A 24,009-nucleotide genomic window follows, 5' to 3' on the forward strand; every position below is an offset into this window, starting at 1 on the left:
AGAATAATAAAAGATGCTTTATGTAATAATAATAACTTTTTAGATACACATTCCTTTTAAGGGATAATGGGACAAGACAACACTCTCTAAAGCAATAATTTCTTATGGTCTATGGATTTTATAATTACTAGCATTTCACCAGTGACAACAAATTACTCAACCTTCACCTGATCATGAAAATGAAAGGTACTGTCAAAAAATAAAGCTGTCCATATCAAAATAAAACTAAGAACATGGAATATTATGCTGTTATATATAAGCTTTGATGGCAGCTCATTTTAGTGGCAGGGAGAAGGCTAGTAGTACTATAACTATCAGATGAACCATATTCTATGACAGAAGGCCTAAAAATAGAAAGAAATTCCTAATTTTGGAAAATCAATTCTATTAGTTTTATTCCTATAAATTATGTAAAAAATGATAACCCTCAATAAATTTGCTAGTTCATTCTCCTTGGAAGAAATTTAAACCAGTCAAACTTTTTATTTTTTTTCTGAGTTCATATCCATTGACAATAATTTAAATTGCTTCATTTAATTAATTTTTATCATGTCCCTCATTTTTCTCTAACAAAACATTCCACAAACAAATATCCTTTATGTTAGTAGATCAACCCAATTATTGACCAATACTGAATGTAAATTTTGCATATTACCAACTTAAAGGAGAAGTTTTGCATTAGTCTATCTTGATCAAATTAATAATTATGTTTTCTATCAAAAATTATGAGCCTATTTAAAAATATCTGTAATTCTAAATTGAATACTGGTAATGTTAGGCACAACAATCAATAAAGACAATAAAGACAAATAACTATATAATTCTGATCCGGAATTATATTTGTAAATTCTTATTCAACATGCCAGTATTTGCTTTTAGATCTTATAAAAATAACAACTAATTAACAATATAAGGAAAATGCAAAATTAGTAGAAATATTTTGGTGGCCTTATATTACTTTTAAGTTTATTTTTTAAAGGTTTAACAGTTGCACAGATTTTTGCCATATCTATCTAAATCAAATGTATGAATATTTGTATATATGACATGAGGTGAACCTATTAAAAATCATATTATTAACAATCAGATAAATTGCTTATTTTCAAAAGTAGATACTAGAGAAGACACATTTATGAATACTTTTAACTCCCTTAAAAAATCCTAGTACAACTTTACTCACGGTTGTTATAGCCATATTTGAATACAGGAACACCTTATGGTTTTCAAGTAATTGAAAAGTTTATTTAAAAATAAAGGACTGCTTGATTTCTGATATCATGAAACATACAAGACCATGGAGATAAGCTTTTCTCAAAAAGTAGCACCCATGCCGCCGAAAGGAAAGAAAAATAAACAGATACTAAAATAGCATAATTTGAAAATTTCTGATATATATGAAGATGGGAAAAAATAAAAGATGAAGCTAACTACATCAAAATTAACAAATGATTTAGGAAAACTGTGAAGATTTCATAGATATACTTTAAATTTAGTATAAGACCATCTTTATTTGTTAATAACATGAATAATAAAAATATTTAAACTTTGTAAGTTAATTCTTCTATAAAATGTCAAGAATAGTTAGCTCTTATTGATTACCCATAGCCACTCTGGTCAGCAGGCACTTTCATTTTCCTCAGATTATAGGAAACTAAGAACAGAGTGCTTAAATGATTAGTCTATTGTGGTATAGCACAAAAATATGTATTTTTTTGTTCTTCATTCCTGATCCAGAATTCATCAAACACTTGGAATTTCCTGATTAATTTGAATGTCTTTGTTACTCATAACAAATCTCCTTAGAACATACATGAGTTCCTGCCAGTGACATAACCTGAGGCTTCAGGGTGGTCCTGCTCACCACAAACATCAAGCAATTGTCAGCTTTAGCTCTACTCACTGAGGGCAGTGTGGGAGACTGAGCTCTATCAAAGCTCTTGAACAATGCCATTCTTACAGCTCCTGGATTTGTGAACAATGAGGTGCTAGAAGAGTTTCATCATTGGGGAGGGCACAGAACTTCTGCCCATCCTCTTCCCCATACTTTGCCTTATGCATCACTTGCACCTGCTGCTCCTGAGCTGTACCCTGTATAACTCATCAGTAATAGTGAAGAAGGTATTTTCCAGAGTGGTGTTAGCCATTCTAGCAACTTACCAAATCTGAAAGGGAGGAGATTGTGGAAATAACAGACTTTGTAGCCAAGAAGGACAGAAATATGGATTACCAGGGTACTTGTGACTAGAATCTGAAGTAAAGGCAGTCTTGTGGGTTTCTGCCTTTAAACCTGCAGGAACTGATTCTAATTCCAGGTGGGTAGTGTCAAAACTGAATTGAAATGGAATGAGGGACATTTGGTATCTGGAGAGTTAGAGAATTGACTGATGTGGGGAAAAAAAAAAAAAAAAGGCTCACACATGGTATTGGATGTGTAGTTAAAAATAAATACATTCTATGGTCACCTTATCAGTAAGCACAGAGCCAGAATTAAAATGTTTGGATTTTCAATCTAGCATTTTGGTATTAACTAAAATACCATATGATATGAATTATACCTTGTAATTAAAAAATAATGTTATTACTTATTGTGAAAGTAATCTATGGTAAAATTTCTCCATTTTTATAGTAGAAAATTAGTAATATGAAAGTATTAACCATTATACAAAAAACAGGGATATTAAAACTGAAAGTCATTTACTTTAAACACTTAACACTCAGACTCAAGAAATCAATGTCTTCACATACACAGTCAATTACCTTATCAACAAAACAAAGCACAAACACACCTTTGCAGGAGATAGCTTCCCTCTCTATTTTTTAGTTCGTCTCATACTAGCAAAGAAATTTAAAATTGTCCAAAGGACCATTTCCTGTTAGGACTTAGAAGCCAAATAAATTGTGCATTAATGAGCTTACTTATGCAGTTGAGGCAAATGAAACTCTGGATAAAACTCTTCCAACTGCTTTAAAAGCAAAACTATTTTCTTTATAAACTGAATTATAACAATATATAAGACTTAGGTACCATGATTATTTTTTATACAGGATAGAAAATATTTAAACTAGTTTAAAAATGTATTTTCATATACTACAGTAGTGGTTGCCAAAGTTTAAAAGTACAATCTATGGAATTTGCAATATCTGTGTCAACTGGGACCCCATTGGAAACAGAAATTCTCACTACAGCTTTATTGAATAAGATATCCTAGGGTTAGGGTTTAGCAATTTGGTTGATTCTGATGCATGCTAGTTTGAAATCCACAATAGTAGCATAAAAAAGATAGTAATTATATAGTAGATGCAGGGCATAAGTATCTTGCTACTGGTAAGATAGTACCACGTGCTAATTTGAGAACAGAAGTATACAATTAACATTAAGTTGAAACTAAACCAAGAAACACATTTTGGGGGGGGGGGGTAAAGGAAACTATCACAAGTGGTAATTTAAGCTTCCATGCCTCTTAAGTGGCACCTGAAATGTACAGCTTCCTTAAAAGAGAAAATAAAGACACTGCTCCCAGTTATTAATGAATACTACTTACTCTTCATTCCTACCCTAATTTTTATTCCTGTGTCAAGTTTGAAGGTGATTCTTGTGGCATGAGGCCTAGATATTAATTTTGTTTTTTAATTTAATTTTTCATTTAAATGTAGTTCACATTTAGAATTCACCAAGAGTACTGTGCATTTGGTATAAATATTCTATTGCAATATCCAACTACATAGAGAAAAATGACAAGGGCAACTTAGGGAAAGGAAAAATGGATACAGTTTTGAATTATTTTGACAAAGAACATCAGACTAGATGCCATGTTAAAAAATTCTGCTAACACTTTTTTTGGCAATGTGTCTTACATTTACCTGACACTGTAGACCACCAAGCAAATGAAGAATTACCTTCTGGACTAGTTCAATCTTCCTTATAATGTATCATTCTAGTTTAAGTCCAAAGGAAAAAGTCCAGAAATAAGTTTTTTCATAATAACTCTTCGACATCCATATTTTTATATTCTTAGAACCACAAGTAATTTGTTTTGCCTAGCAAAATCATAAAAACAGTAAAGAGGATTCAAAAATCATTATCAGTCTACTCCTTGAATATGAGAAAGACATGTACCATCTTACCTCTGGGGTGACATCTCGTGGTGCGAACCCTGTTCCTCCAGTTGTTAATATTAAATTAAGCTCCTTTTCATCACACCAATCTATCAGGGTTTCCTGAAAAGAAAACAATAGTATTGTCACATAGGACTTGCCTGCCTGCTCAAAATATCTAAGTCCTTGAACATGTCATATATAGTGAGGAAACAGATTCTTTTCAACAACTGACATAATTTTGAAGCATAATTCATTTAACAGTTTCATTCTTAATCACAAAGCTCTGCAGTTGAGGTATTTATTTTATTAATTATAGAAAATGAGTATATAAACATCAAATTCTTGAAAATAAATGAAGCACAAGAAATACTAAGAATAGTTTTAAAATTAATTATTATTTATTTATAAGGCATATTTGAAGTACTTTTCAGCCACTGAAAAATATACTCATGTTAAAAAATTTACCACCAATAGATTTGCTATTTGCTCCAGCATTCCCACTGCTAGCTATATATCCAAAAGCCATTAAATCATTGTATCAAAGAGATAACTGCTCTATCATGTTTATCACATCACTATTTACAATATCCAAAATATGGATTCAAACATGGTGTCCATCATTGGAAAATGTGGTACATATATGGGAATACTATTTAACCATAATAAAGAAGGAAATCTTGTCACTTGCAGCAAAATGGATAGAATTGGAATACATGATGTTGAGTGAAAAGAAGGCAGACACAGAAAGACAAATATCCCATGTTCTCCCTCATATTTAGGAGCTAAAAACAAAACAAAATGCCCCAACCAGAACACAGAATATTGATTACTAGAGGGCACAGGGTTAGGAGGAATAGGAGTATGATAACAAAAATGTAGGGAAAGCTTGGTGTGGGGCACATGGGAAATCTTTGTACTACTACTTCACAATTTGTAAATTTCAAACTACTCTGAAATAAAAAAAGTGATCATCTATGTGTTGATTATATGATTTAATTATTTAACAACTGTAACCCTATCAGCTAATTGTTCATGCTTTAGTTTTGTAAGTGAGAAACTATTGTCATTCATTTTTTCATTAATAGATTCATGGAAATAAAAAATTTGGTGTATTGTTGGGTTTTTCATGGATTCTTCCTGAGTACTCAAAGTTCCACTATTTCCTTACCAATACTATGATGCTAAAGAGATTAGAGTAATATACCATAAAATGGTAGAGCTTGTAGAGACGTTAGTGGATTTGCCTTGTTAGTTTATGGATGAGACAACTGAAGCACAAGTAGTCAAAAACATATACTCAAAATTACAGAAATAGTTTGTAGGGAAATGGATCTAGGATCCATGTCTGGGTGCCTCTTTCTATCTATTGATAAATATATTAATGTACCATATATTTAGTTATTTATTAAAAAGAGCTATTAGTTTTTCATTAAATTACATTAAATTAAATTACTAAGTTAAATAATTTAATTTAAATTAAATTAATTTCATTAAATTACAATTATATACTTCCTTTGGCATTATAGTATGTTATTACCTTTTTACAATTGAGTCAAAATTCAAAAATATACTCAAATCTTTTAGTTGTTGATAATTATATATGAAATATAATCAGCAGACTGACATACAACTATAAGTATAATGTCCTCAGTTCTCAGAATTCATCAATGATACAAAATGCAGGATAATTATTTTGAAGGATGAATTCAACATCTAAAAATGATTATTTCCTATCCTGACATATTTTTGTATTATCTTAATATCATAGGAATGTGTATCCCAAAGCCGAAATGAAGGGGATAGCTCCCTGTCATCATTAATTAACTGCAACAAATTGATGTTGTTTAAAGATTAAGTTGTAGACTACTGACAACCTAATTGAAGAACTTCTATACATGTTATAATTTTTTTCTGAAGAAAGTAAAAAAATATTGGTGACTATTATAATAAAAGCGCTTATGAGATGATTTCATAAACCAAAGTTAAAATTTCAATTTTTTGTGCTTCTATTTAAAAAGTAGGAAACATCAAACACTCATCACTGTAAATATTTAATTATTTCTGACATATAAAAAGCATGGTTTCCTTCCACACCTCCAAATCCCAGCCTTCTATCCTTTGAAAACACTAAGAATAATGTCTCTGCATCCGTTTTTATTAGAGCCAATAACCTGTCATGGCTGGAACAGGGCTTGTACTCAGATTGCCTTAGCCCCAGTAATCATAACTTGCATATCTACAAGAACAGGAGCCAAAGAGTGAAAGCTCATGAACTCAAGGAGAACAATGGACAATCGCAAGTATTTCCTGGATTCCCAAGAGCAACCACATCCTCACTTGCAGCCTATGTGTGGAGTCAGAAAGATGGAATCTGAAAGCCATCCCTGGTGATCCTGAGGATTAACTGTGTGTTAACTATCATGATGCACTCCTCCCTGGAGAACAAATTTGCTGTGGGAAGTGGAGCACAACTTATTTCTGTCACTTGAGTCAAAAAATGAATGGTATGTAAGCAAACACATCAAAAAGCCAATACACTCCACAGTCCTCAGCTTGTACTGGCATCTAAACAAAAGTTTTGCTGAGTGTTTTCTGCCTACATTAAAGAAATGGATGAAAAGCCAGCCAGTATTCCCTGGGGCAGCAAGATGCCTTTTGGTCAGCTGCTGTCAAAGTCTGGTGGCAGTGCCATTGGTGGCTAGGTCCACGGGATCAGTTTCTCTGCCAGTGGAAACCTCCTGGCTTGGGTCAGTCACAGCACTGTATCCATTGTGGATGCATCAAAAAGCGTGCAGGTCTCCACTCTGAAAACCAAGTTCCTGCCACTCCTCAGTGCGAACTTTGTCTCAGATAATAGCACTGTAGCTGCTGGCCATGACTGCTGCCCAATGTTCTTTAACTTTGATGACCACAGCTGCCTGACCTTTATCTCCAAGCTGGACATTCCAAAACAGAGCACCCAGTGCAATATATCTGCCACGGAACACTTTTGCAACACAGACAAGAAAGCCATGACCAAAGACCGCAACAGGGTCCTGGAGGCGCTGTACCAAAACAGCATCACTCAAATGTCTATGAAGTGGATAAGCAAGATTGTTGCAAATTTTGCACAACTGGCATCCACGGAGCCATGACAATTTGAGATTTTAAGACCTTAGAGGGGCCGGCACTATGGCGTAGTGGGTAAAGCCGCTGCCTGTGGTGCCGGTATCACATATGGGTGCCGGTTCAAGTTCTGGCTGCTCCACTTCCAACCCAACTCTCTGCTATGGCCTGGGAAAGCAGCAGAAGATGGCCCAAGACCTTGAGCCCCTGCACCCATGTGGGAGACCCAGGGGAAGCTCCTAGCTCCTGGCTTTGGATTGGAGCAGCTGCGGCCGTCGTGGCCAATAGGGGAGTGAACCATTGGATGGAAGATCTCTCTTTCTCTCTCTGCCTGTCCTTCTCTCGCTGTGTAACTCTGACTTTCAAATAAATAAATAAATCTTTAAAAATAAAAAAAAAACACTATAAGTAAGCATAGTTGTTTTATGTGCTAAATCTAATTATTCCAACACTTAGTGTCTAAACAGGGTTGATTCTATTGTCTAGTGTTCCAGCAAATTCACACTCACAGTGTATCATTTCCATGTGTTTTCCCATATTTATTAGTAAGTAAATTTCCATCAGCAATCATCAATGAAGAAAAACATTGTAGTTTCATGTCATGAATTTCAGAATTTGTGTGACTGAGTATAGAAACAAAAGATCTTTCAGAAGCAAAGAACAGCCTTGTGAAGCTCTAATGCTGGTCACAAAGATGCATTATCAAAATGCTATAAATATCATTAACACCTCCATATCCAGAGAGATGCAAATTGAATGAGACTCCTTATTTTTTTCTTCTTTTTAGCAGCTGCTATAAGAAACAGATGTAGCAAGAGATGATCAAGATGAAGGCTCCAGGAACAAATGGACACTGATTTGTGTAACTAATCCGAAATTTGTTGATCCCCTCCTCCAAAATTTTGTGCTAAATCATTATCTAAAAATAAAGATTTCAGTACTACATACCAGACATTTAACAAAATTTCAGAGGGAACATCACAGTATTCCAAAGAGGGTTACATATTTTCTCTGGTTTCTTGCTTCCTCTGATTTTGCTCAGTGCAAGCTCCAGATCCGGTATACTCTGGGCTGATTTTCTATGTAGCATGTCTACAACTGCTTTGAAGTAGGCTCTAGTTTCAGTCCTGGACACTATTCTATTACTTTTACCCTGATAACCAAAAAATGAACAGAAATCTAAAGGCAAGAAGATGATACATGGAAAGAAATATACTAGTGCTATACCCTTATCTTTCATAGTATTCAATCAATTTTGCCAAACATTTAAAAAAATAAACATGTCTATAACCTATTGTTGATTTTACTACTTTTTTTTTTTTTACCTTTGAGGGAATCTTTGTTTCTCACATGTCTCTTATAATAAAAAATAGTTATTTTAAAGTTAATATGTTCTTTTACTCAGTTTTTTTCTTTAACTGCAAATAAAATACTATTATGTAATAGCTTTAGAGAATTATCAGAATTTTGTTTATAGTTATGCCTTTATTTAAACATCTATTCATTCTTCTATCCATATAATAGGAAAGAAAAATGTTAGAATGTTTTATGACTTATGTTAATTCTGGGTAGTTAGATTTGAAACATGTATTTATTTACCTTCGTTTTATTTGAAAGGCAGAGACACAGAAAGAGCCAGAGAGAGAGAAAGAGAGAGAGAGAGGGAGGAAGGGAGAGAGAGAGAGAAGTATCTTCCATTCATTATATAGCTCCCCAAATGTTTGCAGCAGTCATGGTTGGACCAGGCACACTCAGAAGCCTGAAACTCATGTGGAAGCTATTCCACATGAGTGGGCCAGCATTTGTTGACTCCTAGCATGTGCATTGGCAGGAAACTAGATGGGAAACAGAGTTACTGTGATACAAAGTAGGCACTCTGATATGGATGAGGGACTGTCCCTAATGGTAACTTTTTTTAAAGATTTATCTGAAAGTCAGAGTTACTGAAAAAGAGGGAGGAAGGAAGGGAGGGAAAGATGGAGGAAAGAGGGAAAGAGGGAAAGAGAGAGAGAGAGAGAGAGAGAGAGAGAGAGAGAGAGAGAGAAATATCTTCTATTAATTGGTTTATTCCTCAGGTGGCCAGAACAGCCAGGGCTGAACCAAGCCAAAACCAGGAGCCCGGAGCTTCATCTGGGTCTCCATCAGAAATTACTACAAAGACCTGTATGCCTACGAAACAGGAAACCTAGATGGATAGATTCCTGGACACACATGGTCTACAGAAATTGAGCCATGAAGACAAGGAAAACCTAAACAGATCCATTACCAAGATGGAAATTGAATCAGTAATAAAGACCCTAACAAGAAAGAAAAGCCCAGGACCAGATGGCTTCACAGCTGAATTCTACCAAACATTTTAAAGAAGAACTAGCACCAGTTCTACTCAATCTGTTCAAAAAAATTGAGAGAGGGTATCATCCCAAATTCTATGAAGCCAGCATCACCTTAATTCCCAACCTGAAAAAGATGTAACAGAGAAAGAGAACTACAGACCAATCTCTCTGATGAACATAGATGCAAAAATCCTCAACAAAATACTAGCCAATCGAATCCAACAACACTAAAGTAACACCTTGACAGTAGGGACTCCATTTTGGAGCTCCTGAGACTCTATCATGAGAAAGCACCATCCATTCTCCCCCTCTCCAACATGAAACTCTGGTCTGAAACTATGATCTAAAACACTCAGCAATAGCAGTCCACTACATCACACCTGGCAACCTGTATCACACTTGGCAAAGCATAGAAACCCCCAGCATGATCGCTCAAGCTTGGAAGAGATAGGCTGCACTTGGGTTAATGATAAAAATGTAATTTGTTTATGTCTTACATATGATTTAAGCCAATACCTGGATTAATGTCAAGATTATAATTGAAATTGATAAGACAACAACGTATTCCCTTCCTGATTTTGTGGTTTTCCCTTTTTTAACTTCTGTTGCTTTGGGCTTCGGGGATGAGAATTCTTGAGTGCATGAACCCACTCTGTACCACCGGCAATAAAGGACCATCAAATTTTATCAGTGTGTGGTATTCCTTTGTTTGCACTTGCTCAGGTACAACACTTAAGTGGGATTTATTCCTGGTGTGCAGGGATGGTTCAACATTTGTAAATCAATGTGATACATCACATTAAAAAATTGAAGAATAAAAACCACATGATTATCTCAATAAAGGCAGAGAAAATACAACAACTTTTCATGATGAAAACTTTGAGCAAATTGAAGGAACATTTCTTAACAAAATCAAGGCAATTTACGACAAACCCATGGCCAGCATCCTATTGAGTAGGGAAAAGCTGGAAGCACTCCCACTGAGATCTGGAACCAGACAAAGATGCCCACTCTCACCACTGCTTTTCCATACAGCCTTAAAAGTTCTAGCCAGAGCCATTAGACAAGAAAAAGAAATCAAAGAAGTACAAATCAGATCGGGAGGAAGGATGTCAAATTTGGAGATGACATGACTGTATATATAGGGGATCCAAAAGACTCCACTAAGAGACTATTAGAACATATAGAAGAGTTTGGAAAGGTAGCAGGATACAAAATCAACACACAAAAATCAATAGCCTTTGTAAATGTAGACAATGCCACAGCTGAGAAAGCGCTTCTAAGGTCAATCCCATTCCCAATAGCTACCAAAAAAATCAAATACCTTGGAATAAATTTAACCAAGGATGTCAAAGACCTCTATGATGAGAATTACAAAACATTAAAGATCAAAATAGAGTAAGAGACCAAAAAATGGAAAAATCTTCCATGTTCTTGGATTGGAAGAACCAATATCAAAATGTCCATACTACCAAAAGCAATTTACAGATTCAACGTGATACCAATCAAAATAGCAAAGATATTCTTCTCAGATATAGAAAAAAATGATATTGAAATTCATACAGAAACACAGGAGACCCCAAATAGCTAAAAAAACTCATACTATAAAAAACAGAGCTGGAGGCATTACAATACCAGATTTCAAGACATGCTACAGCCTCGTACTGGTACAAAACAGCCTCGTACTGGTACAAAAACGGATGGATAGACCAATAGAACATAAAAGAAACACCCAAAATCAATCCAAGCATCTACAACCAATTTATCTTTGACAAAGGAGCTAAAAATCAATCCCTGGAGCAAGGACAGTCTCTTCAACAAATGGTGGTGAGAAAACTGGATCACCACATGCAGAAGTATGAAGCAAGACCTTTACCTGACACCTTTCACCAAAATCTACTCAAAATGGACTAAAGACCTAAATCTACAACCCGACACCATCAAATTATTAGAGAACATTGGAGAAACCCTACATGACATCGGCATAGACAAAGAGTTCTTGGAAAAGACCCCAGAGGCACAGGAAATCAAAGCCAAAATTGACAAATGGGATTACATCAAACTGAAAAGCTTCTGTATTGCAAAAGAAACAATCAGCAAAGTGAAGAGACAATAGACAGAATGGGAAAAAATATTTATAAACTATACAACTGATAAAGGTTTAATAACCAGAATATATAAAGAGAGATCAAGAAACTCAACAACAACAAAACAAACAATCCAGTTAAGAAATGGGCGAAGGACTTAAACAGACATTTTCAAAAGAGGAAACCCAAATGGCCAATTGACATATGAAAAAATGCTCGGGATTGCTGGGTGTCAGAGAAATGCAGATCAAAACCACAATGAGGTTTCACCTCACCCTAGTCAGAATGGCTTTCATACAGAAATCACTAAACAGTGGGTGATCCAGGCACAGCCTGGCTGGGAGATTGCCTGCCTAGACCATGCAGGAGGTTGAGAGAGCATGGCATGCCATGCCCCCCAGTAAAAACCCTGGTCAAGAGTTCAGCACATTGGGACCACCACAAGTGACCTGGCTGCTGGCAGTCAGCAGGGACCCCAGGCACATTTTCCCCACTTCCTGTTGAAGGGCCTTGTAATTGTCAACTAGGTAAGCAGCTCCCAGGTGTGGCCCAGAACCATAAAGACCACCTGGAAGGCTACATAGGCTACATGACCTTCAAGCTGATTGGAGAAGCGTAGAGGCGCCAGTATCTGCTTTGTCCTATAGAATTAGTGTTGCTACCCTGAATTAGCTACTCCCCCTTGCCTGCCCTTTAAAAGCTTGTGCCTGATTGTTAAAAAATGAACACATTCACTGAAACTTGTCTCTGAAGCCTCTTGTCGAAGAATGTTGTCATCGCATCATCCCCAACAATGTGGGCCTCGCAGGACAAGCCCACAAAAAACAACAAATGCTGGTGAGTTTATATGGAAAGGCACCCTAATCCACGCAAGACAGTGTGGAGATACCTCAGAGGTCTGAATATAGATCTTCCACATGACCCAGCCATCCCACTCCTGGAAATCTACCCAAGGGAAATGAAATCAGCATATGAACGAGCTAGCTATCTGTACCTCCCTGTTTATCGCAGCTCAATTCACAATAGCTATGACATGGAATCAAACCAAATGCCTGTCAACTGAACACTGGATAAAGAAATTATGGGATATGTACACCATGGAATATTAAATAGCAGTAAAAAAAATGAAGTCCAGTAATTTGCAGCAAAATGGATGAAACTAGAAAACATCATACTTAGTGAAATAACCCAGTCCCAAAGGGACAAATTCTATATGTTCTCCCTGATATGTGATAACTAGTGGAGCACCTAAAAAACAACAAGTAGGAATGAAACTGATACTTTGAAAAGCAATGATTATGAACAGCCCTTCTCTTCACTTTAAGGAACAGCTTCTTATTCTATATATTTATCTTTCCCTTTAAAATATTTTCCTTATTGTTTTCCCTTTCAGACAATTCACTGAGTGGTCTACTTAACATAGAGTTAATAATATATATCTAAAATTAATTGAAAATAGATCTTAGTAGAGAATAAGAGTGAGAATAAGAAAGGGAATAGGAAGAGGGGTGCAGGGTGGCACCGTGGAAGAATCACCAAGATCATAAAGTTGTAATTGTAAAATTTATGAAGTATGCAACCACAAAGAAGTATATTCCTACATACATTCACACAGACATACTTCTAAGGTTACAACCTAACAACCAGTCATAAAACCACAAAATCCCTTAATCTGGCTGATAAAATAGCAGCTTAAGTGTTACAAAGATCCAATGCATAGGAACAATTGGTAGAGTGACCATATAGATACAATCAAGAGTTAAAGTGATCATATTAACAAGACTAAGTGTTTGGAAACAAGAACAGACAGAATTAAAAAGGAGTGAAGGTTCCAACATGGGAAGCAGTTCATACAGCAGACTCATAGAATGACAATCATTTTAAGTAGAACTCCAACCTCAGAAGCAGCCTTCAAGGAATTCCAGTTTGGTTGGAAAGCCCAAGGGGGAGCGTTTTAGGCATGGAAAGCCAAGACACTCTGGGGAAAAAAGTCCTAATTAAAGGACCCATGTGGGTGAGACACCAGAGGAAAGAAGTGGCCACCAAAGAAGGAGGTACTTTTCTCTGAAAGGAGGAGAGAACTTCTACTTTGCTTATGGCCTTGTCAAGCTACTGGATCCAAAAGGCTTCCATAGCTGAGGCAGCTCATGTCAAGAGCCTTGGGTGATCACTGATGTCATATGTAAGATTATTGTTTGTTAAATAAACAGAGTCACTGTGCACTAACATCCCATGTAGGACCTCTGTTCACAAAGAGTTGTATCATGAGACTTAATAGTAGAACTTGTTCTCAAGAATCACTTCCTTTTTGTGTATTAAAAGGAGGATATTATTATGTCTCATAAGTTATAGTCATATGTAAGAGCTCATAAAATATGTATCATACTTGGGTTCTTCTTTAAAGACAATTAAGTTTCAAAAAGGAAAGAAAGGAGAGGAAGGAAGGGAAAAGAAGGGGGTAAAAAGCAAAAACACCTTTGAGAAGCAAAAACACCTTTGAGAACTGTTGAGGGACAGTTCTCTTAGTTTTTTTACTCCTTCCTTCCTTCCTTCCTTCCTTCCTTCCTTCCTTCCTTCCTTCCTTCCCTCCCTCCCTCCCTCCCTCCCTTCCATCTTTCCTTCCTTCCTTCTTTCCTTCCTATTTCCTTTTCTTTCTCAGACCAAACAGGAGAGGGCAGAGGAAGGAGGGGAGAGGGTGGGAGGACAGAGTGGTGGGAAGAATTACTATGTTCCTAATGTTGTATTTATGAGATACATACAAATAAAAAACAAAGAAAGACTTACAGAAGAAGAGGAGGAGACAAAAGGAGAGGTCTTTCATCTACTGGTTCACTCCCCATATGGCCACAAAGGTCAGGGTTGGCCAATGCTGAAGCTAGGTTTGAGGAGCTTCTCCCAAGTCTCCACATGTAAGCAACTGGACCCAAGCAACTGGATCATCTTCTACTGCTTTTCCCAGGCCATTAGCAGAGAACAGGATTGGAAATGGCACAGTAATGGCACGCTGGTGTTGCAGGCAGCAGCTTAAATGGCCACACTACAATGCCAGCCCCAAACCAGGAAATTTTTATTTCTTTATTATTTTTAACTTTTATTTAATAAATATAAATTTCAAAAGTACAACTTTTGGATTATAGCGGTTTTTCCCCCAGTAACCTCCTTCCCACTCACAAACCATCCCATCTCCTACTCCCTCTCCCATCCCATTCTTCATTAAGATTCATTTTTAATTATCTTTAAATACAGATCAACTTAGTATATACTAAGTAAAGATCTCAACAGATTGCACCCACACAGACACACAAAGTATAAAGTACTGTTTGAAGACTATTCTTACCATTAATTTGCATAGTACAACACATTAAGGACAGAGATCCTACTTGGAGAGTAAGTGCACAGTGACTCCTGTTGTTGATTTAACAATTGACACTCTTATTTATGATGTCAGTAATCACCCAAGACTCTTGTCATGAGCTGCCAAGGCTATGCAAGTCTCTTGAGCTCACAAACTCTGACCTTATTTAGACAAGGCCATGATCAAAGTGGAAGTTTGTTCCTCCCTTCAGAGAAAGGTACCTCCTTCTTTGATGGCCTGTTCTTTCCACTGGAATCTCACTCACAGAGATCTTTCCCTTAGGTTATTTTTTGCTACAGTGTCTTGGCTTTACCAGGAAAATTTTAAAAATGGATATGGATACCAAGGAGCTTAGAGGTATGAAAAAATTCAAATAAACTGATACATCAATATGTTATAGTTACTGCTACATAGGAAGGATGCCCACTAAATAAAACTGCATTAGAGACATATATTGATGAATATATAATATCTAATTTACCATAGATAGACAATCATTAGAGATTTTTAGCAAAATTATATTCTTATCCAAGAGTACAGAATCCAACACAGTGGAAACTGGAGCAGTAGCATAGTTAGGAGGGAGTAAGTTTAGAAAACGACATCCACCTGTAGTCTTACAGTATTTCTATAATACATTTTTTTTCTTTTCTATACATTTTTGGATAGAAATATGAATCACTGATTCAAGTAGACACAAGCTGATCTAAGAATTATTATATAACAAATTCTTTCTACCCTTGAAATGAAATTTTAGGGCCATATTTTTGGTAAAGCCTAATGTTTGTTTATATATCTCTTCCTCTCAAAGCGTGAGCTCCAACATCATGTACTTCTGGTCTGTAATGTTAGCAGAACAGGAGAAGGATCCCATTTTGAGGCGTTTGAAACTTGGAAGGGATACAAAACAGGTGAATAGGGTATAGCTATACTAACTTCAGCTGTTCTGGCATATGAGAAGAACAAAGGAAGAACTGTTTGTTTCCAGGGTCTTACTGATGGAAATTTTTGGCAAAGAAGTAAAAATAGAACAAAGACCCCATGGGACAAGAGGAGAGAAGCTAGAGACACTGCTTCAGCCAATCATGCCGCGCAGTCGATTGTGAGCTGCTGTCTTATCAAATTGCCATTCGCCCCACCACTCCCAGTTTTAGCTAAGGGGGAATGCCATAGTCACCTATTGACTGTTACTTCAGCCTGAGGTCTGAGCAACTGCTGGGCTTGCAGTGCTGAAGCCACTTTGCTTTCCTTCCCTCCTCACTCTTTTTTTTTTTTTTTTTTTTTGACAGGCAGAGTGGATAGTGAAAGAGAGAGAGAGAGAGAGAGAGAGAGAGAGAGAGAGAGAGAGAGAGAAAGGTCTTCCTTTGCCGTTGGTTCACCTTCCAATGGCCGCCACAGCCAGCGCGCTGCAGCCGGCGCAACGTGCTGATCCGAAGGCAGGAGCCAGGTGCTTCTTTCTCCTGGTCTCCCATGGGGTGCAGGGCCCAAGCACTTGGGCCATCCTCCACTGAACTCCTGGACCACAGCAGAGAGCTGGCCTGGAAGAGGGGCAACTGGGACAGAATCTGGTGCCCCGACCAGGACTAGAACCTAGTGTGCCGGCGCCGCAAGGTGGAGGATTAGCCTATTGAGCCACAGTGCCGGTCCCCTCCTCACTCTTGCAGAGTTGTTCCATCCCTACCAGTATCAGAGCCAGAGTCAGGGCAACAGGAGCAGCAAAGGACAAATTCCCTGCACTTTGTAACTGGGAGCTTTTGGGCATTAGTCCCAGAGGTATGCTCTCACACTCTACATGAGCCAGGGGGATTCACCTTAGCTTCTGGAGGCTAACACCAGAAGCAGCCCATTAAAATACCTTCTCCCACTGGAAGATCTGGATAATGACCTCGCTATACCCTACATTACCAGGACTGTAACAATTAGTTCCAAATTTCTGGATGCCACTGGAATCTAAACAGTGAACCTAGGGAAGAAGCTACCTGTATTCTACCTCTCTGGACTCATACCCTCCAGAGTAAAATCTCCTGTATATCTTGTAGTCACTCTTTAGAATTAGAGCAAGGTTTAGTTCACATCTGCTAGTCCTAGGACAACTACCAGATGGACTCTCCTAGCAGGACCTGAGGAAGGGTCCACCCATATCACACAGCCCTAGAGCCACAGCAAGTGGTGCCACAAGCCTCAGCATCACTCATGCTTGACAGTAAGACAACGGGATAGTCACCCTTGTCTCACTCAGCAGCAAGAGTTGCTAATTTCCAGTTTCATTCCTTTGTGGTCTGAGAAGCTGCATGGTATGATTCTAATTCTTTTGAATTTGCTGAGACTTGCTTTATGGCCTAGCATGTGGTCAATCCTAGAGAAGGTTCTATGTACTGCTGAGAAGAATGTAAAGTCTTTAGATGTAGGATGAAATGTTCTGTAGGTATCTGTTAGATCCATTTGGGCTATAGTGTCATTTAAATCTACTGTTTCCTTGTTGATCTTCTGTCCTGTTGATCTGTCTATCTCTGAGTGGAGTATTGAAATACCCCAGTACTATTGTATTGGGGTCTAAGTCTCCCTTTAAGTCCCTTAACAAGTCTTTTAAATAAGCTGGTGCCCTGTAATTAGGTGCATATACATTGATAATCGTTATATCTTCCTGTTGAATGGATCCCTTAATCATTAAATAGTGCCCCTCTTTGTCTCTCCTAACAGTTTTTGTGGTAAAGTTTATGTTGTCCGATATTAAAATGGCTACGCCCGCCCTTTTTTCATTTCTGCTGGCATGGTATATCTTTTTCCAGCCTTTCACTTTCAGCCTGTATGGATCATTGTTGAAAAGATGAGTTTCTTGTAAGCAGCAAAAAGATGGGTTTTGTTCCTTAACCCAATCAGCCAATTGGTGTCTTTTAACTGGACAGTTCAAGCCATTAACATTCAATGTGACTATTGAGAAGGAGTAACTTTACCCTGCCATTTGCCAAAGATATTTTCCTATATATGGTTTGAGATTCCTGTGATCTTTTGCTGTGAGGTTTCCTTCCTTTACCTTCTTTCATATTGGTGACCGTGTTTCTGTTTCTGTATGTAAGACATCTTTAAGCATCTTTTGCAGGGCTGGACGAGTGGCGACAAATTCTTTCAGTTTCTGTTTGCTGTGAAAGGTCTTTATTTCACCTTCATTCACAAATGAGAGCTTTGCAGGATATAATATTCTGGGCTGGCAGTTTTTCTCTCTTAGTACCTGGGCTATATCTCGCCATTCTCTCCTAGCTTGTAGGGTTTCTGAAGAGAAGTCTGCTGTGAGTCTAATTGGAGATCCTCTGAGAGTAATCTGGTGTTTCTCTCTTGCACATTTTAGGATCTTTTCTTTATGTTTCACTGTGGTGGGTTTGATTACGACGTGACGTGGTGAGGATCTCTTTTGGTCATGTTTATTAGGGGTTCTATGAGCTTCCTGTACTAGGATGTCTCTGTCCTTCTCCAAACCTGGGAAATTTTCTGCTAGTATCTCACTAAAAAGGCCTTCTAATCCTTTCTCCCTCTCCATGCCTTCAGGAACTCCTAGAACCTGAATGTTGGGTTTTTAAATAGTATCCTGTAGATTACGGACAGTATTTTTTAGATTTCTGATTTCTTCTTCTTTTCTTTGATTTGACTGTTTCCTTTCCTGTTCTCTGTCTTCTAATTCCAATATTCTCTCTTCTGCTTCACCCATTCTGTTTTTAAGGCTTTCTAATGTGTTTGTCATTTGATCTATTGAGTTCTTCATTACATTATGGTTTCTTGTCACTATCACAGTTTCATGTTCTACTAGTTGTTTCATTTCATTTTGATTCCTCTTTAATATTTCATTTTCACGAGAGAGATTTTCTATCTTGTCCATTAAGGATTTCTGTAGTTCAAGAATTTGTTTTTGAGAACTTCTTAATGTTCTTATCAGTTTTTTGAGATCCGCTTCTTGCATTTCCTCTATCTCTTCATCTTCATAATCTTGGATTGGGGTATCTTGTTCATTTGGGGGCATCATAGTGTCTTCCTTGCTCTTGTTACCTCGGCTTCTACGTTTGTTGTTTGGCATGTTGGAGATAATTTATGATTTTTTTTTTTTTTTTTGCTGTGGTGATTTTTTCTCGTTATACTATGTCTCTAAGTGGGCTGTCTGTTTTGATGGATCCTTAGAGGCTGTGATGGGTGTGGCCAGAGAGCTCTGCTTGATTCTTCAGGTTTAAGGCTGTGCAAAAAGTGACTCACCTTGCTTCTTGCTGGATCTCTCTCTCTTTTTTTTTTTTTTTTTTTTTTGACTCAGTTGGGAAGTAATTCCGAATGGCTGAGTGGAATTGAGGGTAGTTGAAATCTGGCCTCTGTGAGTATTCGTTTGATCTACCCCTGGTACCACACAAAGAATTTATGCAGCCCTCAATGTGTTCTCAAGTTTCACCTTAGACCCAAAGTTACTGAGTTTGTGTACTCATTGCCGCTTTACATATGTAAAATGATGCCTGCTCTTCATTTTGCTCAAGTGGAGGGAGGGGCCTCTGCCTTTCCCCACTAATGTCTCACGTTTCTGAGGCTTTTGTCTTACCTCCCGTTCGTTCCCGTGCTGGGGAGATTCTGTGGCTCGGCTCCCACGGTTGGGTTTCCACGCGGTGGGCTCCTTGTAGGTCCTCTGTGTCACATCCACTAGATCCGGAAGCATTTCCTCTGCAGTTTTTTCCTTGAATCTTTTCCTGAGGCTACAGTAATTCCACTTTTATGAAACTTTATTTTCCAGACTATCGGAGCACGTCCTTACTATCCGCCATCTTGGCTCCACCCCCAACATGGGGGACTTGGAAGAAGCTCCTGGCTCCTGGCTTCAGATTGGCCCAGCTCCAGCCGTTGTGGCCATTTGGGGAGTGAACCTGCAGATGGAATCTCTCTCTCTTTCTCTCTCTCTCTCTCTGCTTCTGCTTCTGTCTCTCTGTAACTCTGCCTTTTAAACAAATAAATAAATCTTTTAAAAAATCACCAAATTCACTAATGGAGTAGGCAGAATCATATCTAATCAACAAAATGACATATCTTAGTTCTTATCTATCAATATTACCCTTGAATGTAAATGGATCAAATTCTCCAACCAAAAGATTCAGGTTGGCTGAATGGATAAAAAAAAATCCATGACCCCACTATATGCTGTCTATAAGAAACTCACTTCACAAAGATACACACATTCTGAAAGTGAAGGCCTGGAAAATAACATATGAGGCAAATGGAAACCAAAAATAACCAGGAGTAGCTATTCTGTTATCAGATAAAACAGACTTTAACTCAAAAACTGTAAAAAGAGATAAAGAAGAACATTATATTTTGAAAAAAGTTTCTATTCAGCAAGATGATACAACAAACATAAATATATATGCACACAACACAAGACTAATAGATATAGACAGCAAATACTAATAGACCTAAAAGGAGAGATACACTCCAATACAATAGTGGTTGACCTCAACCTCCATCAATTCAGTAAATTTGTAGATTACAAAATAAACATACAAAAAAGTAGCTTTTGTATGTGTTAGTGATGAACTCACAGAAAGAGAAACCAATAAAGAAATCCCATTCACAATAGCAACAAAAAAATCAAGTATTTAGGAATAAATTTAACCAAAGAAGTACAAGCTGTCTACAATGAAATTAGTAAACATTGATGAAAGAAATTATCAAGGACACACAAAAAATGGAAAGATACTCCTTGCTCATGGGTTGGGAGAATCAATAATCATTAAAATGTGTATACTACCTAAAGCAATATACAGATTATATTTTTAATATGTTCATATGATTATGCAACCACTATCATAATTTAATTTCAGAGGATCAGTACTAAGGAAGAAACCCAATAAACATCAGTTGTCATTCCCACTCTGATTGATGGGCTCCAGAAAGCTAAAAATTTACTATTTGTCCCTATTACTTTGTGTATCCTAGATAATTACAAAAACAGAATCATACGTGTTTTTGTCACTAAGCTTCCTTCATGTAGCTTAATGCTTCAAAATTTGTATTTCTTGAATATAACACATGATTTATTCAGAATTCTATTGTAGCAAAAAAAAATGTAGAAACAATAAACTCATTATTTTAGCCATTTTTAGAAAAGAATTATTTTATTTATTTGAAAGAGTTACAGAGACAGGTTCACTCCCCAGATGGCTGTGCTGTTCCGAAGCCAGGAGCCAGGAGCTTCTTCCGGCCTCCCACTTGGGTGCTGGGGCCTAAGGACTTAGGTCATTTGCCACTGCTTTCCCAGGCCATAGCAGAGAGCTAGATCAGAAGTGAAGCAGCCAGGATTTGAACTGGTGCTCATATGGGACACTGGCACTGCAGGCTATGACTTTACTTGCTGTGCCAGAGCAAGGGTCCCCATTCATTTAATTCTTTATGGGCATTGGAAATGTTTCTGTCTTCTACATATTTTGTCTAAGGCTGCTGAGAGCATTCATGCACCTGTTGAATTCTTTTTAAAATTAGCACTGTCATAGTTTTCTGTTGGTATTAACAGACAGGCTACTTTATAAGGAACAGAGGTTTATTTAGTTGATGGATCTAGAGACTGGGAAATCCAAGAGCACTGCATTGGTGTCTTGTGAGGGCCTCTCCACTACATCACAACATGGTGGAGAGCATCACAAGGCCAACATGGAACAACATGATACTTTAAGTCTCTACCTTTTTTTTATAAAGCCACTGCTATCATAATGGGAGTCCTACCCTTGTGACCTCATTTAATTATCTCCCAAAGGTCCCATGTCCAAATGCCATTAACATATGATGTTGGGGATTAAATTTTCAACAAATGAATTCTGGGGAACATCCAACCCATTGCACCAATACAATCTGTTGTGGAGCTGCTTGGTCATATGGTTCTACATTACAGATTTCCAGGAGCAATGTATGGTGGTCTTAATTTATCCGCATCCTTTCCAGCACTTACTATTTTTTCATTTCCTTTTTATAATAGCCATCTTATGATAAAATGTGAAGTGATTCGGTATCTTATTACAGTTTTCATAAGATTTCTCTAATTACTAGTGATGTTAAGCATGTTTTTATGTGCTTACTGGCCTTTTGTATGTCTTCCTTGCACTCAATGGAAATATACTGAATTGGGTTGTTGAGTAGCAGGAGTTGTTTATAAATTATGGATATTAATCCCATATCAAATACATGATTTAGAAATATTCTCTTTCATTCCATGGGTTTTTTTTTTTTTGCTCTCTTTATACTGCCCTTTAATGCATAAGATTTTAAATTTTGAAGTCCAATTTATCTATTTCTTTTTGTTTCCTATCATTTTAGTGTCATATTTTCAATTTTAAACTTTTAGCTTTACTTTTTAGAGCAACACTGACAAGAGAGAAGAAGGCAGGGAGGAAGGGAAAGAGAATATTGAGACGTGGGGGAGGGAGGGAACAAGTACTCCCCTATCCATGGGTTCGTTCCTCAAATGGGCACAACAGCTAGGACTGGGCCAGGGCCAAAGCCAAGAAAAACAAACAAACAAACAAACAAAAAAACACTATCCAAGTCTCTTACATGGGTGGCAGGAAACCAATTCAATTACTGGGGCCATTATCACTGCTTCTCAGGGTCTGTTCTGGTGGGGAAGCTGGAATCTGAAGCTGGAGCCAGGAGTCAACCCAGGCATTTTGATGTGGGGGAGTGGGTGTCTTAAATTGCTAACTAAATGCCTATTTCCTTGGTATAATATTTAAGAAACAAGATTATGAAGATTTTCTTACTGCTTTCAAGATTATTATTTCATCTTTTGCTTTAGACAGCTTGATTATACATCTTAGGTTTGGTTTTTTGTGGTTTATTCTACATGGAGGTTTTTGTCTTCTTGTATGCACAGATTCATATTATTCACCAAATTTACAAAGACATATATTTTGGTTTCTTTAATGCTCTACCATACAATGATACTTAGACTCCTAGAGTTGTCTTTATCATATTTTTTCTTTCTGCTCCTCAGACTGGTAATTCCAATTTTCTCATTTTTAAGTTTAATGATTCTCTCTTCTGCCAACTCAATGCACTGTTTATCTGGCAGCAAAATTTTCATTTCTGTTATTTCACTTTTCAGTTTGCGATTTTTGCTTGTTTCACTTCTGTCAAATCTATTTACAGATATCTTCATTTTGATCAGATATTTTCTCCCTGATTTTCTTTAGTTCCTTTTCCATGTTCTCCTTTACTTTTTTGAAATGCTTAAGACAGCTACTTTAAAGCTGGGCTATAAAATATCTGAACTGTTCCTATCATTTTATTTTGTTTCTTTTAACACAGTAACTCATACTTTCTGGCTTCTTTCTATTGTGATTTCTGTTGGTGTTGCTGAAAACAGGACATTTGTAAATTTTTAAGAGCTGTGTATAATTGCTATTCCCATTTCTTCACCTTTACTTCATTCCCCAAATACTCTAATAAGACTTGTACAGCCATCACCCCATTTCATGAATCTTTGCTAAGGTCACCAAACACTTCCTCCATGCTGTCAAATCTAATTTCCACTCCTCATCCCCTTTGATTTCTCATTAACTTCCCTTTCCTCTAATACTACATAGTCAACATAATAACTCTTTTTCAATCTTCTCTTAAAATTTTCTTCTTTATACCCTTCTGAGCTTTTTGACACATACTTCTCTTCTTCTTTTTCAACAGACTTTATTTATTTATTTGAAAGGTAGACTTACAGACAGTGAAAGGGAGAGACAGAGAGAAAGGTCTTCCATCTGCTGGTTCAATTCCTAAATGGACGCAACACCCAGAGCTGTGCCAATCTAATGCCAGGAGGCAGGAGGCAGGAGGCAGGAGGCAGGAGGCAGGAGGCAGGAGGCAGGAGCCTCTTCTGGGTCTCCCATGCGGGTGCAGGGATTCAGGGGCCTGGCCCATCTTCTACTACTTTCCCAGCAGGGAGCAGCCAGGACTCGAACCAGTCCCCATATGGGACACTAGCGCTGCAGGCAGAGGTTTAACCTACTGCACCACAGCACAAGCCCCC

The 24,009-nt window shown here is 37.4% G+C and overlaps 1 protein-coding gene and 1 pseudogene across 2 annotated transcripts in view; one reads left to right on the forward strand and one right to left on the reverse strand.

Moving 5' to 3' along the window:
- The window catches only part of GPHN (gephyrin), a 539,761-nt gene that overhangs the window by 301,567 nt on the left and 214,185 nt on the right, over window positions 1–24,009 (reverse strand). For both annotated transcript variants that reach the window (XM_062181321.1, XM_062181322.1), the window contains exon 4: window positions 4,126–4,218. In XM_062181321.1, the coding sequence (XP_062037305.1) occupies window positions 4,126–4,218 (93 nt within the window). The remainder of the gene's footprint in view (window positions 1–4,125; window positions 4,219–24,009) is intronic.
- On the forward strand, window positions 6,235–8,025 carry LOC133751678 (actin-related protein 2/3 complex subunit 1A-like; annotated as a pseudogene).

Source organism: Lepus europaeus, chromosome 22, assembly GCF_033115175.1.
Source record: "Lepus europaeus isolate LE1 chromosome 22, mLepTim1.pri, whole genome shotgun sequence".
Classification (NCBI taxonomy): domain Eukaryota; kingdom Metazoa; phylum Chordata; class Mammalia; order Lagomorpha; family Leporidae; genus Lepus; species Lepus europaeus.